General features: G+C 31.5%; 1 protein-coding gene and 1 non-coding gene across 3 annotated transcripts; one reads left to right on the forward strand and one right to left on the reverse strand.

The window, feature by feature from the left end:
• Positions 1-1,781: 1,781 nt before the first annotated feature.
• Positions 1,782-4,876, forward strand: LOC111633162. Of its 2 annotated transcripts, none has more exons than XM_023377690.1 (6): positions 1,782-2,122; positions 2,208-2,649; positions 3,293-3,397; positions 3,516-3,706; positions 3,782-4,007; positions 4,617-4,876. In XM_023377690.1, exons 1-6 carry the CDS (start codon positions 2,111-2,113, stop codon positions 4,853-4,855), a joined length of 1,215 nt encoding a protein of 404 aa, XP_023233458.1. In that variant the 5' UTR covers positions 1,782-2,110; the 3' UTR covers positions 4,856-4,876. The 2 variants fall into 2 exon arrangements, with proteins under 2 accessions (XP_023233458.1, XP_023233459.1); XM_023377691.1 differs by having other exon boundaries at positions 3,782-4,003; positions 4,617-4,806.
• Positions 4,877-11,909: 7,033 nt separating this feature from the next.
• Trnai-uau lies at positions 11,910-12,000 on the reverse strand. Its single transcript is given in 2 exon segments — positions 11,910-11,945; positions 11,963-12,000. It is a non-coding gene; the product is annotated as a tRNA-Ile (tRNA).
• Between the last annotated feature and the right edge of the window lie 1,950 nt (positions 12,001-13,950).

A 13,950-nucleotide genomic window follows, 5' to 3' on the forward strand; every position in this document is an offset into this window, starting at 1 on the left:
GGATCTATCTCTGGTGTTGTCAGACAATTAATGACAAAAGAAAGTGCTCTGAGGACCAAAAAGGATATTGGCATGATCGTGGGTACGATAAGAAAACGATAAGAATTTACTGGTATGTTTTTATGATAGTTTTATATAGTTGACAGGAGTTTAAAAAATCCATTAAAACATTTGATATTTTTATTCCGCTCTCCCATCTTATATTACTTACGGATTTCAATGTTAAACCAGTGATATTACAATTTCGTATGCCCCATCTATAAGGGAATGTAGAAAAAACGTGTACAATTCTTGTACAATGTTTTTTAACATTGTACAAGAATTGTACACGTTTCTGCGCCAACTCGAAAAGGAGGTCCTAGGAGAATTCATGGAGGACATTATATTATACAAAAGATATGTAGATGACGTGTTGATAATTTGGAAGGATGAACGAAGAATTGAAGAATTTTTAAGTATGATAAATAACAATAATCATGGGTTAAAACTAAAAATGGAACAGAAAAGCTCTACGCAGATCCATTTTTTGGACATTGACATAAAGTTTAAGCAAGGATGTGTACAAACAGCGGTGTATTTAAAACCCACACATGCTCCTCTATATATTCCGGCATGGTCTAATGATCCGTTCAGATACAAGATGTCATCGTTTAAGGCACTTATAAAAAGAGCATTCTTATATTGCACCAACATACAGGATCGACTTAACGAGATTAACAGAATCAAGAAGGTTGCGAAAAATTTAGGATACAAAACGTCTACAATTAACGGATTGATCAAAGGTTACAAACAAGGGGCAAGCAAACGGGATGGTAGAAAAAATAGATTCATTAAGTACTTAAGTGTATTAAATTAATAATATTTCAGACATTGTTGTAAATATTTTTATATATTTCGATTATTTAACCAAATGCTCGAACCTTTTTAAATTCGAATTTGTTATTGCGTATCGGTTCGATTATAGAACGATTATAAATGTTCCAGAAAATTGATAAAATTGAAAATAGTTTGTTTGATTCTCAGCAATTCACATCATTCTCGGCGGTAGGTGTTATATAACAATTACTATGGTTGTTGAAATACTGAATATAAATGGGGTTTGCTTGCAAAACCTCCGTGGGCGAAGTCGCGAGTAACAGCTAGTTAAATATAAATACGTCAACAAAAAAATTCGTTCGACATAAAATTTATGAAGACATGAAATGGCTTTGTGGATGCATAAAAATGCAAAAATTGTTTTGTTGGCCCTGCCTATTATTTTCAAATAAACTTTGTGTGTGGAATAAGAATGAATGGCTTTGATTATTTAAATAATTTGAGTAAAGCTGGCAAAAGACACGAAAATCGTAAATCTCACATCGAATCTTTCGTAAAATTGAAGCAATTTGGAAATTAAAATAGAATAGAATTTAACATTAGTAAACAATATAAAATAAATATTGAAAATTATAACGAGATATTTACGGCTAATAGATATATCTAAATTAGTACATGTTATCAAAGCAAGAGTTGGCATTTAGAGGGCGTAGAGAATCTATTGAATCTAATATAACAGAGTTAATTATATTGAACTTGCTTATTTATTAAGTGCGTTAGATAATCTATTAATTAAAAATACATTTAGAGAAGTCTACGGTTTTTACTGGCTTATCGAATAAACGAATACGAATGGACCCTAGACCATCGCTGACTCATTGCCCCTGGAAGTCGGCTTCTTATAGAAACACAGCTTCCCTATCATCAAATGTCACGGCACGCCACTGCTGGAATGACTATTCGAATTTACTCGCACATGCAGAACGATTCAATTAGAATAGATAAGTAGCACACCTGTTTCTTTACATCTGTTCACTGTGTTCTAAACTGTAGAACACGATGTAAATTTCAAAAAAGAAATCGAATACAAAGAAAATTTCAAAATTAATGTTTAGATTCTAAACGATAATTTTGAACTTTTGTATGTATTCCATTTCTTTTTTGAAAGAGTCGCTATTGAGAATTTCATTAGAAAATTCGTCTTATACAAGACATAAACGCATTTTTCGACTAAAAAGTATAAAACTTATCCCAAAATCTGAGTTTATTATTGATCAATTCATATTAAAAGATAATGTCATCTAAAGTAAGTAACTCTACAAATTCGATAAAATGTTTTCAAATTGAACTAATCATATAATAAATCATTTTTTCTAAATGTAATCCTTCAGCGACCTCTAAATAGATTCAAAGATATCGCAAAGTTCGTAATGCATAACAGAGACGTCCCACATTTGTTTGAAACAACGTCAATAAGAGGAACCGAAGAGTCATCACCTAGTCATGTAGTTAGAGATTTGGATCCAAAAGTATACAGTCGACCTATAGAAGTTACACGTGGATCTATCTCTGGTGTTGTCAGACAATTAATGACAAAAGAAAGTGCTCTGAGGACCAAAAAGGATATTGGCATGATCGTGGGTACGATAAGAAAAATGCCTTTCTTTGGGAAGTTGGATCAAGATCTCCTTGAAAAACTTGCACGTGTGATATATTATCAATCTCTTGAAAAGGGAAGAGTTATTATCAAAGAAGGGCAAATTCCTGTTTATATGTATTATATCGTAGATGGACAAGTTTCTGTCTCATATTCAGAAAGACATCCAATCACAGGTAAAATGTATAATTTCTGTTAATTAAATCTGTAATATGAAATTATAAACTTATAAATTACATATTAAGAAAATTGCTGTAACTTTACGAGCTATCTTATGCTATAATTCAATTAAAATACTAAGTAATTTGATAATAAAGATAAACAATGTTAAAAGTTTGTAGAGATTCTCAGTTAGTATTCCATTGTGACTCGTATTTTTTTTTTATTGATTTTTAACATTTTTTACCAATTATTAATTCTCTAATTATTGAATTTGTTATAAAATAATATCTTTATTACTACCATCTTTAGTATCAATTTATTAATTTTGTATCCAACAATGGCCTAATGGATAACACTACTGAATACTGATCATTGGTTTGCACCTAACCAACGGGTTGGCCACGTGAAGTTTTCGGTGTTTTCTGCACGTGTCTAACACCAAAATAATAGCCATAGACTATTTTCCCAGGACCCCTTGAGAGCTTGCCCATATATTGCGTCGTCTTTTACCATTAATCCCAACCCTATTCAGTAATTTTAATTATGGCTTTCAATACTCATAAATTGCATTAAGCTACTTAATTCATTTATCTTCTCATTTGAAATTAATTTCAATTATGCTTCTATATTAATGATAAGTCTAATTATATTGTTTAGATCAAGTTAAAGAAATAGAATTTACTGAACTTGATAAAGGTTCTTATTTTGGAGAAATCAGTTTAATGCATAAAACAAAAAGAGAACTCACATTTACGTGTAAAGGTAAGAGATATTATTATTGTTACAGATTATTCTTATGATATTAAGCTTAAACTTTATATTTTTTTCGGTATTTCTAGTGTGAATTTCTTATACAGAAAATACATTGTTTTTATTTCAGTGCCATGCCAATTTTTTGTTATAGAAGATGATGATTTTAATGAGCTATTAAGAGATATAATATACATTGATGTAGTTGAGAAAAGAAAGCACTTGGTTAACATGCCAGCATTCGATGATATCGAATGGAATGAGAAACAATTGAAAATTATAAGTACATTCACAAAAATTGTTTCATTCCCAAAAGAAAGGGTATTAAATAAATTTATTCTCATATTAATATATTTCGAAAGTGTCTAGAATTATTATATTTTTATATATCTGAAGGTCATCGTTGGTGGAATCGAAGAACAGCCAAGGGATGTTTATTTTGTAATTTCAGGAAGTTGCAAATTCGTACGCGCTGTGAAATATATAATCAAAACTGATGAACATAGAAAAACACGATATTTGGCATTTAATGAAAAGGATGTTTCAAGTACATGCCAGAAAAAATATCATAAAGTTTTGTTAGAAATCTGCGTTGTGAAACATGGAAGTTATTTTGGAGTAGGTATGATATAGTACAGTACTCTTATTACTATTTTCACATAATATAAACTGATTATAATTAAAGAGTAGGTGTTTAGAGCTTTCTACAGAAAGAATTATTAAACAAGTCTCGATCAAATTTGATATACGTGGTGTACTGAGTATACGGTTTTGATTTTCGGAAACAAAGTTTACTTCAAAATTCAACCGTCAAGAATAAATTTGGCGCTGCTGTTCCCTTAGTATGCATATCACTTCAAAGAAGGAATAAAGTGCAATAATTATATTTATAAAGTTCAGATACGATTACGGTAAAAGAGTGATTCAGACAAAGTAAGTTCATCTATGGGAGAATTTTCAAGAAATTTTGCAACTCGTTTATACCTGAAATTGGTAAAAAAAAAAACGTGTACAGTAGTGGTCAGCAGCGTCAAATTTTGCACTAGCGTCTGAATCTTGATGTAAATTTTATTTCACGAAAATCGAAACTGTACACTCAGGACAGTAGTATTACGTATACCAAATTTAGTTGAGATTTTACCATAGTTGTTTCTGAAGAAACCTCTTAACACCTAATATTTAATTATGATGATCTTGTATATGCCATTTTATTACATTTTGTTGTATTTAGGTGAAGATATGTCTAAAACATATTTACTTGCAATGGATAATGTAGCGTGTCTATTAATTCCAAGGAGCATAATGTTAAAATATGGCTTGAGAAAATACATGGAAAAGTTATGCAAGATACATAACAGAATATATCCATTAGAACAAAGAGTATTAGACTTATATTTTGAAAAGAAGAAATTAGAAAAGTTTCTAAAAAATATTGTTAAAAAAACTTTATTAAGACAAAAAATGAAATAGTTTACAGTACGAGTCTTTAACATTCTGTATATAAAATAAAATAATAAATTTTGAAATTAAAATCTGTTTTAAATTACATTTCTTTAGCTCAGTTGTTTTCATTTCTGCACCTTCGCTCCCTCTTTTTCAGAAAATAATTTGTTGCGCTCCAATTAATTTTCGTAACAATCTAATTTCATAAATACTGTCCTTATAATTTATTTAATGGCCTACAAAACAATAAACTTTATTAAATAAAGTATTGCCGGGGCTCGACTCTTGTCGAGACGTTTCGGCATAAGTGTTCGGATTTTTAGCATTCGTATTCGAGTATTTCGGACATGATTGTGAATTAAGCATAACCGTTTTGCTAATTCATTTTTTGATTTGACTTTTTTCACGATTTGACTTTTTTGTTTGTTTGTTTGTATTAAAAAATGATTATTTGGTAAAAGCTGCGCTCTCCTAGCAATAGTCACGCGCCTCACAGATTGGAAAACAATGCTTTAGCTAAATATAATTCTCATCACATGTATATTTGCAGGAAATTAAACGAAGGGAGGGAAGCGTGTGGGTTTGACCCTCACTGGGGTGCACCATCACGAAATTTTTGTTATAAATGGTCTATATTGGGAAGAAGTGTGCGAGTGAATGAAGCGAGTGCGGTGTTGGGCCGTTTCGGTAGGGGTTTCGTCGCATAGTTATCTAGAAACTGACGTCTCGCTTAGTTAAGACTGCTCTGGAATGCCCATAATAGAAATAATGGGGTCGAAGAACTTCAAAAAGTTTTCACGGATAAGTCAGAGCCTCTCTCCTATTGTTGGCCTGGCTGAACCCACGATGGGTATAGGTAAAAAGACTCTTTTAGAAGGGCAGAATAATTCAATTATCAATTATGCGAGATACGACTAGCGATGCCTGACGTGAAAGACCAGGGGGGGCAAACATTTTTAAGTCCGCGTGCCATGTAGTAAGCATACTTAGGTTTGATGTTTATGCATATCAAAGATTTTAACTTCGAATAACGATATTTAAATAAATTAGACGAATAATTAAATTAGAATAAATGTAAAAAAGCTGATTTAAAATTAGATGATAAACTAAAAGGATAATTGAAAAAGACAAATGATAAATCGAAATAATATGATATGTTACGTGTCAGATGATTCCTCCTTACTTGCCACTTTGGGCACAGGTGCTATAGGTTCGCCACCCCTGGTCTAGACTGAGCGAGCATTAATGTCAATTTCATCCGCACTGTGGCGCTTATGCAACGTCAGCTTTTTCGCCCGATGGGAAGAGTAAAACTCGTTATGCGTTAAATAATATAGTGTTAGTAGTCGTAATGTAGTGAATGTGGTTTAAAATATAGTCATAGACAAAGTTTAAACAGGCATATTAAGGCAAGCAAGCACACGACAACAGCAGTGAGAAAAATGTTAAAGTATTTGAGTGCAGATTGTGTTTACCTACGTATCGCAAAAAAGAAAAAAAATAGTTTTTTAATATTGATGCCAGAATTACTTTAGACGATTAGAGGCGGAGAAATCAACCCTCGAAAATCGGCAACTTTCATTTGTGTATATATATATAGTCAATCAGACGCTGTTTGACTTGGAGGGGTTTCAGACCGCAACTCTTGATAAATGAAGCTTCTTTCTGTAATTTAAAATAAAAAAAATATTTTTCAAAATGATGACACTACAGCTTATGGTTACCTCACATGTTTTAAAATATTAGCTAGCATCAAAACGAAACGATAATAGTGACTAATAGTAAGTTACTATAATAGTAACATAAAGAATAATAAAACATTAAAGTTACACAAAGTTATGAACATATAATTTCGTAAGCATAAATGTAAGATAATATAGAAGCTTCCATACATTGACCACATTCATGGAATCACTGTGATTTACACAATCTCCTTTTACACTGCGTTTATAGTTCTCCAAAATTGCCGAATATTTGGTTAAGGCCGAATTGAAGACTGTCTTAACTATTATTCTTTTTAATATTTCTGAACATTGATAAATTAACATCAATTTTGTATCTTATTTTAAATGCGTTTTAATTTTTCAGGATAACTAAATGCAAGATAAGCAGATAAAACAAAGAATAATATTTACATTTCGATTTTTTATGGTTTTTAATATCATCCTTCTATCTGTGATATCTATGTAAACATTACGGCAAAATAAATTCAAATATAACATAGACACCAACAGAATCACAGAATAAACAGTATATATTTTAAATAACTTATCGTGTAGTTAATAATAAAATAACATGAATTAATTTATAAAAATAAAAAAATTAGTTTTCTTATTTATAGATAAAAATTAGGAGTAATTAGTAGCGTATATTAATACCTAAATTACCGTTTACCTAAGTTTATTATCTAATATTACAATGTTATACTTGTGTAAATTACAAACGTTCCCGCAAAGATTATCATTAAAATAAATACAGGATAATTTATTATGTATTAGTTAAATATAGGCTAATCTTAATTAGGTGTTTAAATATTTTTAATTAAAATATAATAATCATTTTAAGTAACTGTTTTTATTAATTCTATTTAGTTAAATGTTATTTAAGAAAAATATTTTTTAAATNACCGGATCGGTTGACGCCGACTAGTGCGGACTGCCAGATTATTGTAATATCTGAAATTTCGTGGTCTTCGGACCATCTACGGCTTTAATACCGTCAAACTTCCGGTCGGGGGTCGAACGCCGATATTTTGCTTTCGGTGAATTGGTGGATAATATCCTTCGGGCAGTTCTTTTAGGACCCTTTCAGTAGTTCTCTTAGTAAATTTCGATCAGTTATTTACAATAGTTTTTGAATTATGGAGATTCTAGTTTTCTTGTTCGAATTTCAACATCGGCCAAACTTCCGTTTCAACAGCAAAGGTCATTGACCTTTCTTTATAGAGATACATTAGTTAAGTGGAAATCGGTAAATTCGGCTATTGCTCTTATTTAACATAGAGATAATTATATATTTTTGGAATTGGGATAATTTAAGGGAAATACTGGTGATATGGATAAATATATAGAATAATCATACATAAAGTTATTAAAGGAATTACAATATACTTTCACTATTTTTGTTTATTATAAGTTAATCTTAAGCTATATTATATAAGTTTTGGTATTTATTTCAATTTATATATATTTATATATATATATGTAATTAGACTAATCGATCTTAAGCTTACTCCTTGCGTTATTTTGGATATAATTTAAAATTTGTTCATATATTGGTATCATATCCACACTTTTTATCGATATGGAGTCTGCTACTCGTGAGATGTTTAGAACCTCTGTCGATGGCATTTTGGATGAAATTAAATCGTACGCAAAAGCCAATCCTAAAGGTAGATTCAATGCACCTATGCACGTGCAATTCATTTTGGATCAATTCAATAAGGTCATTGACCTAGTTGAAGGCATCTTTGATGGTTTAAAGCCCCTTGATGCCACCCAGGAAAGAATGACTACTTTGGCTACAAAGAAGGACATAATTTGTTTGAGCGAGAATCTCAAAATGAATGATTTCCAACAAACAATTTTGGATAGACTTGACAAACTGGAAAATAACATTACNATATATATATATTTTACCCTGCAAAGTGTTATTGTGAATAACATCACTAATGAAACCTAAAACCTGGCTGTCAAGCTTTTTTAGTTTGCGTGCCAAAGTACGCATATTTACTCGTAATTTAAACAAAATTAGGCATACCGAAACTTTAGACTTCGAATACTATTTCGAAAGAATTGGATCAGATTGATAGAATAAGGGAACAAAACATGGACGATTTTTTGAGGGTGAGCATTTTCTATGAAAAACTAGTTCCTATTTAGGTGTTAGTTAGACATGTGAAGAAACCCGAAAAACTGTGTGTTTTTCGGGTCAGTTTTCTAGTTTTGCGAACCAGTGACCAACGGTGTTCAGTGGTTCTATCTATTTGTCCACTGATGAGCTATTCTGATAGAAATGAAGTAAATGTGCTTTAATTAACTTTAGGCCGTAATTAAAAAAAATATCATTTGAAAAAGGATGATGATTAACCGAACTGAATATAAAATCAGAAAAAAACTGAAATTACATCATATAATTTTAATTTCATTTACAGAGGTATATCCAAGAGAGGCTAACAGAGGCTTAACCATTAGGCACAAAAAAAATAATAATACAATAAATAAATAAAAATAAAAATTTATTTGTTCGAACTTCAAACGTTGTTTTTAGAAACATTTACCATTATAATTTTTTCCCGTCACTTGAAATAACTTTATGACTGCCTGTTTGCTGCATAACTCTATAGTGAACTCATGTCACAATGCGACCCCCGCGGCAATTGGTAGTAAGAAAGGAAAAGAGGAAAACAAAAATCATTCATTAGAAATACTAAATTTTAATAATTATTACACGAAAAACAATTTTTACTCATATTACTAAAAACAAAATTATAGAAATCAATAGCAAAAGCTCATATGTTCGACATATTTTGATATTTTGAAAGAATTACTATGCTGTAATATATTATAGGCGAGTACATAATGAAATATAAGTACAGTACATGTGTTGTAAAATGTAAAAGTATAAATTTCAATCTAAAAATGGAGTAAACCTTAAGATTTTGCGCACCAAAACCCATTAATAAATTACTGAGAGAATTTTATTTCTAGAATATACTAATTACATGTATAATCTTTTAAAACATTTGTTAGGTTATTTTTGACGATATGATGAAATAGAGCAAAATTTAATTAAATAAAAATCAAAATAAAAAAATTTATAATATAAAAAGTAATTTTTCTTTTACATTATATATAAAATCTTATATTCGTATAAAGTTATATCTCGTAGGAAATTAGTGTACATACTCTGCTATTAATTGAAGGTCAGAAGGACGATGTCAGAATTTAACAGTCAATCAGTTTTTGTCGAGGGGTCTGCCCTCGACAAAAACCCTGATTGACAGTTATTATAACCTGGATTATAATGGCCCTTCTTATCACCTAGAACCAGTATAATCAAGTTTAACTTATGAGCCATTTTTAGACAATGCTCAGAGCGCGGCATATTGAAGCTGTTAAAACATACAAAGTTATTATCAATATTCATAGCGGTGTCAAAAATTATTTTAAAATTTATCAATGATATGAAAGTTATGAATAAATTTTTGTACGTTATAGTTCTTCGATGATATCGATAATAGCGAGGTTGCGGCCGACGTTTACATCGCGAAAACGTCTACGTCGGACGTTCAGCGCTGCCTTCCTATAGTCTAGAAGTGTGACAATGGCGTTTGGAACGTCGAGCATGATTCCACAGACGTTCCAAACTCCATTGTCAAACTTCTAGGCTGTAAGCCCAGAAGGATTACACGAAGACGGCGCTGAACGTCCGACGTAGACATTTTCGCGACGAAAACGTCGGCCGCAACTTCTCTACTTATTAGAATAACGAACTTGTAAACAGTACAACTTTTTTATATTTTTACTGGGTATAAGTTTTATGAATTCATTATTTGTTATAAATATCAATATAAATAGTACACGATTATTTAAACACGAATATGTTGAGATGATGAATATAAAAATGCAGTATAATCGAAATAATCACTTCAATTATGATCACGCTAATAAAAAATGATTTTATTAAATTTTATTACTTATTTCATTAAAAAATGCTAATAATAGTAATTACTTAAATGAAGAGTATTAATTATATTTTATTTTAATTATTTTATATTTTATGATAATATTTAATTTAAATTTAATACAAAATATATGTCTGTAATATATTTGAAAAGGAAAATCATTAAATACACGTACACATAAAAAAAATAATAATTAATTGTTCAATTTTAGATTATATGAAACCGAGTTACACCATCTATTTTATAATCTATTTTATATACGTTTTGTATGTACTCGACCCACTTTTAGCCTAAATCCTAACCGCAGCGCTCCTAGTGAGCAAAAATTGTGCTATTTTCCAACCAGTATTGCATATTATTTTTATTTGCCACCGTGTGTAGCGCCATCTAAAGGCATTCAGAGAAACTAATGTCTAAATAAAAGACATGCTGTCACGAATTCTTTAATTTTAACATCTTAATTACATCCATATTTCGAAACCGTGTTGTATCTTTCTATTTGTTTTTCAAAACCGCAATGCAGCGTAATAATCAACACTTGGCATAACTCATTCATTTATTTCAGCTTTTGTTGAACTAGAAATTTCAAAAATAATAAAAAATAATTTCTGAAGTTACGCAAAAATAGATTTTTTTTTCTAATTTATCAATATTAAAAGAATATACAGAGCTTATTAATAAATATCTATCATTAAAAATATTTGTATTGATATTCCTTATCCGAAACAGAAAACAATTCATGAACGAGTTGCATAACTTTCCCGGACAGCATTTAAAACTAGGAGCTCCATCCGTTTTATATTTTTAATTATTATAAAATAGCAAAAAGCTTAATTTTGAGAGCAGGGATAAGTTTTACAAAAGAAAAATAAATTGACAAGCCAATGCTAAAAAGAAGTAAAATCGTCATTAAATGGGATACTACTTAAGATATGACACACTCTTCATCTGGGTCCCCACCCCTCGATCTTCGATCTTTAACCACCAAAATTTAATAGCATCAATCCTCTCATACACAAACCTCTTTGCCGAATTTCAGAAATTTTCGACAAAAAGCATAGGAGTTGTTATAGCTTCAAATTTCGTGGACAAAATCTTGCTCCCACACATACACTAATATCTATACAAGCAGGAAAACCCCTCGAAGGTTTTTGCATTTTTAGACATTTCAAGGTTTTCTTAGTCCAAAAATGTAAGAATTTTGGGGGTTATTTTTTTGATCGAATTTTTAACCAAAGCTTTAAAAAAAAAAAGTGTTAAGCAACATAGACTTTCCTAAACCCGAATTTCCAACGACGAGAATGTTACATTCGTATCCTATCTTCACAGTTTACTCTTGGAGAGTATATATTCTACATATCTTCAAATTTCTGTTTTTAAAAAGAAATCAATACATTCCCCAGGTGAGGCTCGAACTCACAACCCCGGCATAACTCACAAGTACTGCTTATAAGTACCGTGCGCTAACCAATTGCGCCACTGGAGAACACACTTTCCCAATCACGTTAACAGTTACCAACATTTTCGTTTGCGAACGCGAAACGATTCCGAACGATGCTCGCGATAAGTCAATTCGTAATTTACCTTTCACGAAGTGTCTGTGTGTTTTGTGCGTTTTGCTTTCTTCAAAGGTCAGACTCAAAGCAAAAACGGCGCGCCGAGAATCGAACAATCGTCACGAAATTAAAATTAAAAATAGCAAATTTTGGAAACAAGTGGGCGAAGCCCCTAGCATGGAATTATTTATCCGACTAAATTCGCAATTGTCGAATTTACAGCAAAGAGAACATTTGTTTAATGACTTATTTCTGTTACACAAACTGCAAACGCAGTGATGCCTCGTCCGCAGGTTCACAGAGTAAAAATAAGTTTGCGTTTCACTTGTGGTTACCCGAACGAAGAAAATGGCCTCCTACTCTCTGAAAATTTCGCCGAACACACGCGGAGGATTCCAGGCCTTACACGTTTAAAACGAAGTTGTACATGCATTTTGCATTCTGTAACACTGTATATGTTTACTCGTAAAATGTGGATAATAAAAGTGGTGTGAACACTTTGTAAGAAGTTAAAAAGAAAATCGAATTTATTATTACCCGTAGAGAAATCGTTTAGTCGTAAAAAAAATGGCAATGAACTTTTTGTCATTACGAGTATTTTTCATACGAAAGCTCGGAGTTTCATGCACCAGACGCAATTGTCAGAAAAATGTAACTCGGCTTCGTCTTCATTCATAAGAATGATTATTAAAGCATTAATATTATAATACCTATATACACTACTGAAAAATGAAAAAAGAACTCTGAATCCATTGTTCCATGAGATGAAAATTTTACTTACACACACACTACAGATAGTATACTGTACATAATCATTCGCATGAGACCATACTCATGTTCATAAGATTGTTTCAGCACTTTGTACTCTCCTCTAAAGGGGCCATCCATAAATTACGTAAGGCATTTTGGGGTGGGTGGGGGTTAAGGATTTCTTACAATTTCTTACTCAGGGGTAGGAGGGTAATAGATCTCGTCTTACGTAATATTCTTATTTTTTGATCTCGTTGAGTGGTGGCGTTTTGAATTCGGCTTCAATTTGGCGGTTTCTATTAAGAACGCTCGTTGTCTCGTTTGACGTGATAGAGTAATAACGCTAGCAGATTCATGCTCTACACATTTTTTGTCATGTCCGTGTGGTGGTTTCTTTCTCTTGTTTTTTATTAGAATAAGTGCACCACTCCTATGGATGTTTAACACTAAGAATACATAAACCAAAATACACGATACAAAGTAAACATAAAATTAGTTTCTAAAATTACCATGCTCAGTAAATAGTTGAGCAGTAGCAAACGTTAAATCGCTAAGTAGTGATGAGAATTTACATTCAACACTAGGAAAATAAAGTCGTGTTATTCTACAAGTTTTACTGCTCAACTACTTTTACTGATTCCACTTTCGCATAGCGTTGTCATGAATATAATTTTTAAGGCTGCTACATGAGAGAAGGATGTGAGTGTAGTCCGAGTCAGTTTCCTTTGCAGCTGACTTAGCCTCAGTGTTGGCGTTTTCATTTCCTAGTACGCCAGTATGGCCAGGAACAAATATAAAAATTATCTTATTTACAAGATTTTTAATATGGTGCTGGATATATGCGATTTTATTCTATTGCAATTGGGATTTAATAGAGCTTTCAGGACAGACAGAATCACTATAAATGTTGATAGACAGAGTTTTGTTTGGTAGTGAAGTGGCCCACTGAACAGCTTGGTAGTCAGCATCTTGTTCAGCTTGATAGATGGAGGTATATGGGTTGTATCTGTACCTTCTAACATATTTTTGGCAAAATATGTAAGTTTGGAGGAAGATAGAGATACTTGAGCCGACAAGAAGGGAGCTTTTGGACCCATCTGTGTAGATATTGATGCCTGCAAGATTATCCA

This window comes from Centruroides sculpturatus, unplaced genomic scaffold (genome assembly GCF_000671375.1).
Source record: "Centruroides sculpturatus isolate CEXI.00-Female unplaced genomic scaffold, Cexi_2.0 scaffold773, whole genome shotgun sequence".
Taxonomy (NCBI): domain Eukaryota; kingdom Metazoa; phylum Arthropoda; class Arachnida; order Scorpiones; family Buthidae; genus Centruroides; species Centruroides sculpturatus.

Coding starts and splice junctions, on each gene's coding strand:
- LOC111633162 (XM_023377690.1), top strand. Junction 2,650..3,292: donor AGAAAGACATCCAATCACAG/GTAAAATGTATA, acceptor TATATTGTTTAG/ATCAAGTTAAAGAAATAGAA. Junction 3,398..3,515: donor ACTCACATTTACGTGTAAAG/GTAAGAGATATT, acceptor TTTTTATTTCAG/TGCCATGCCAATTTTTTGTT.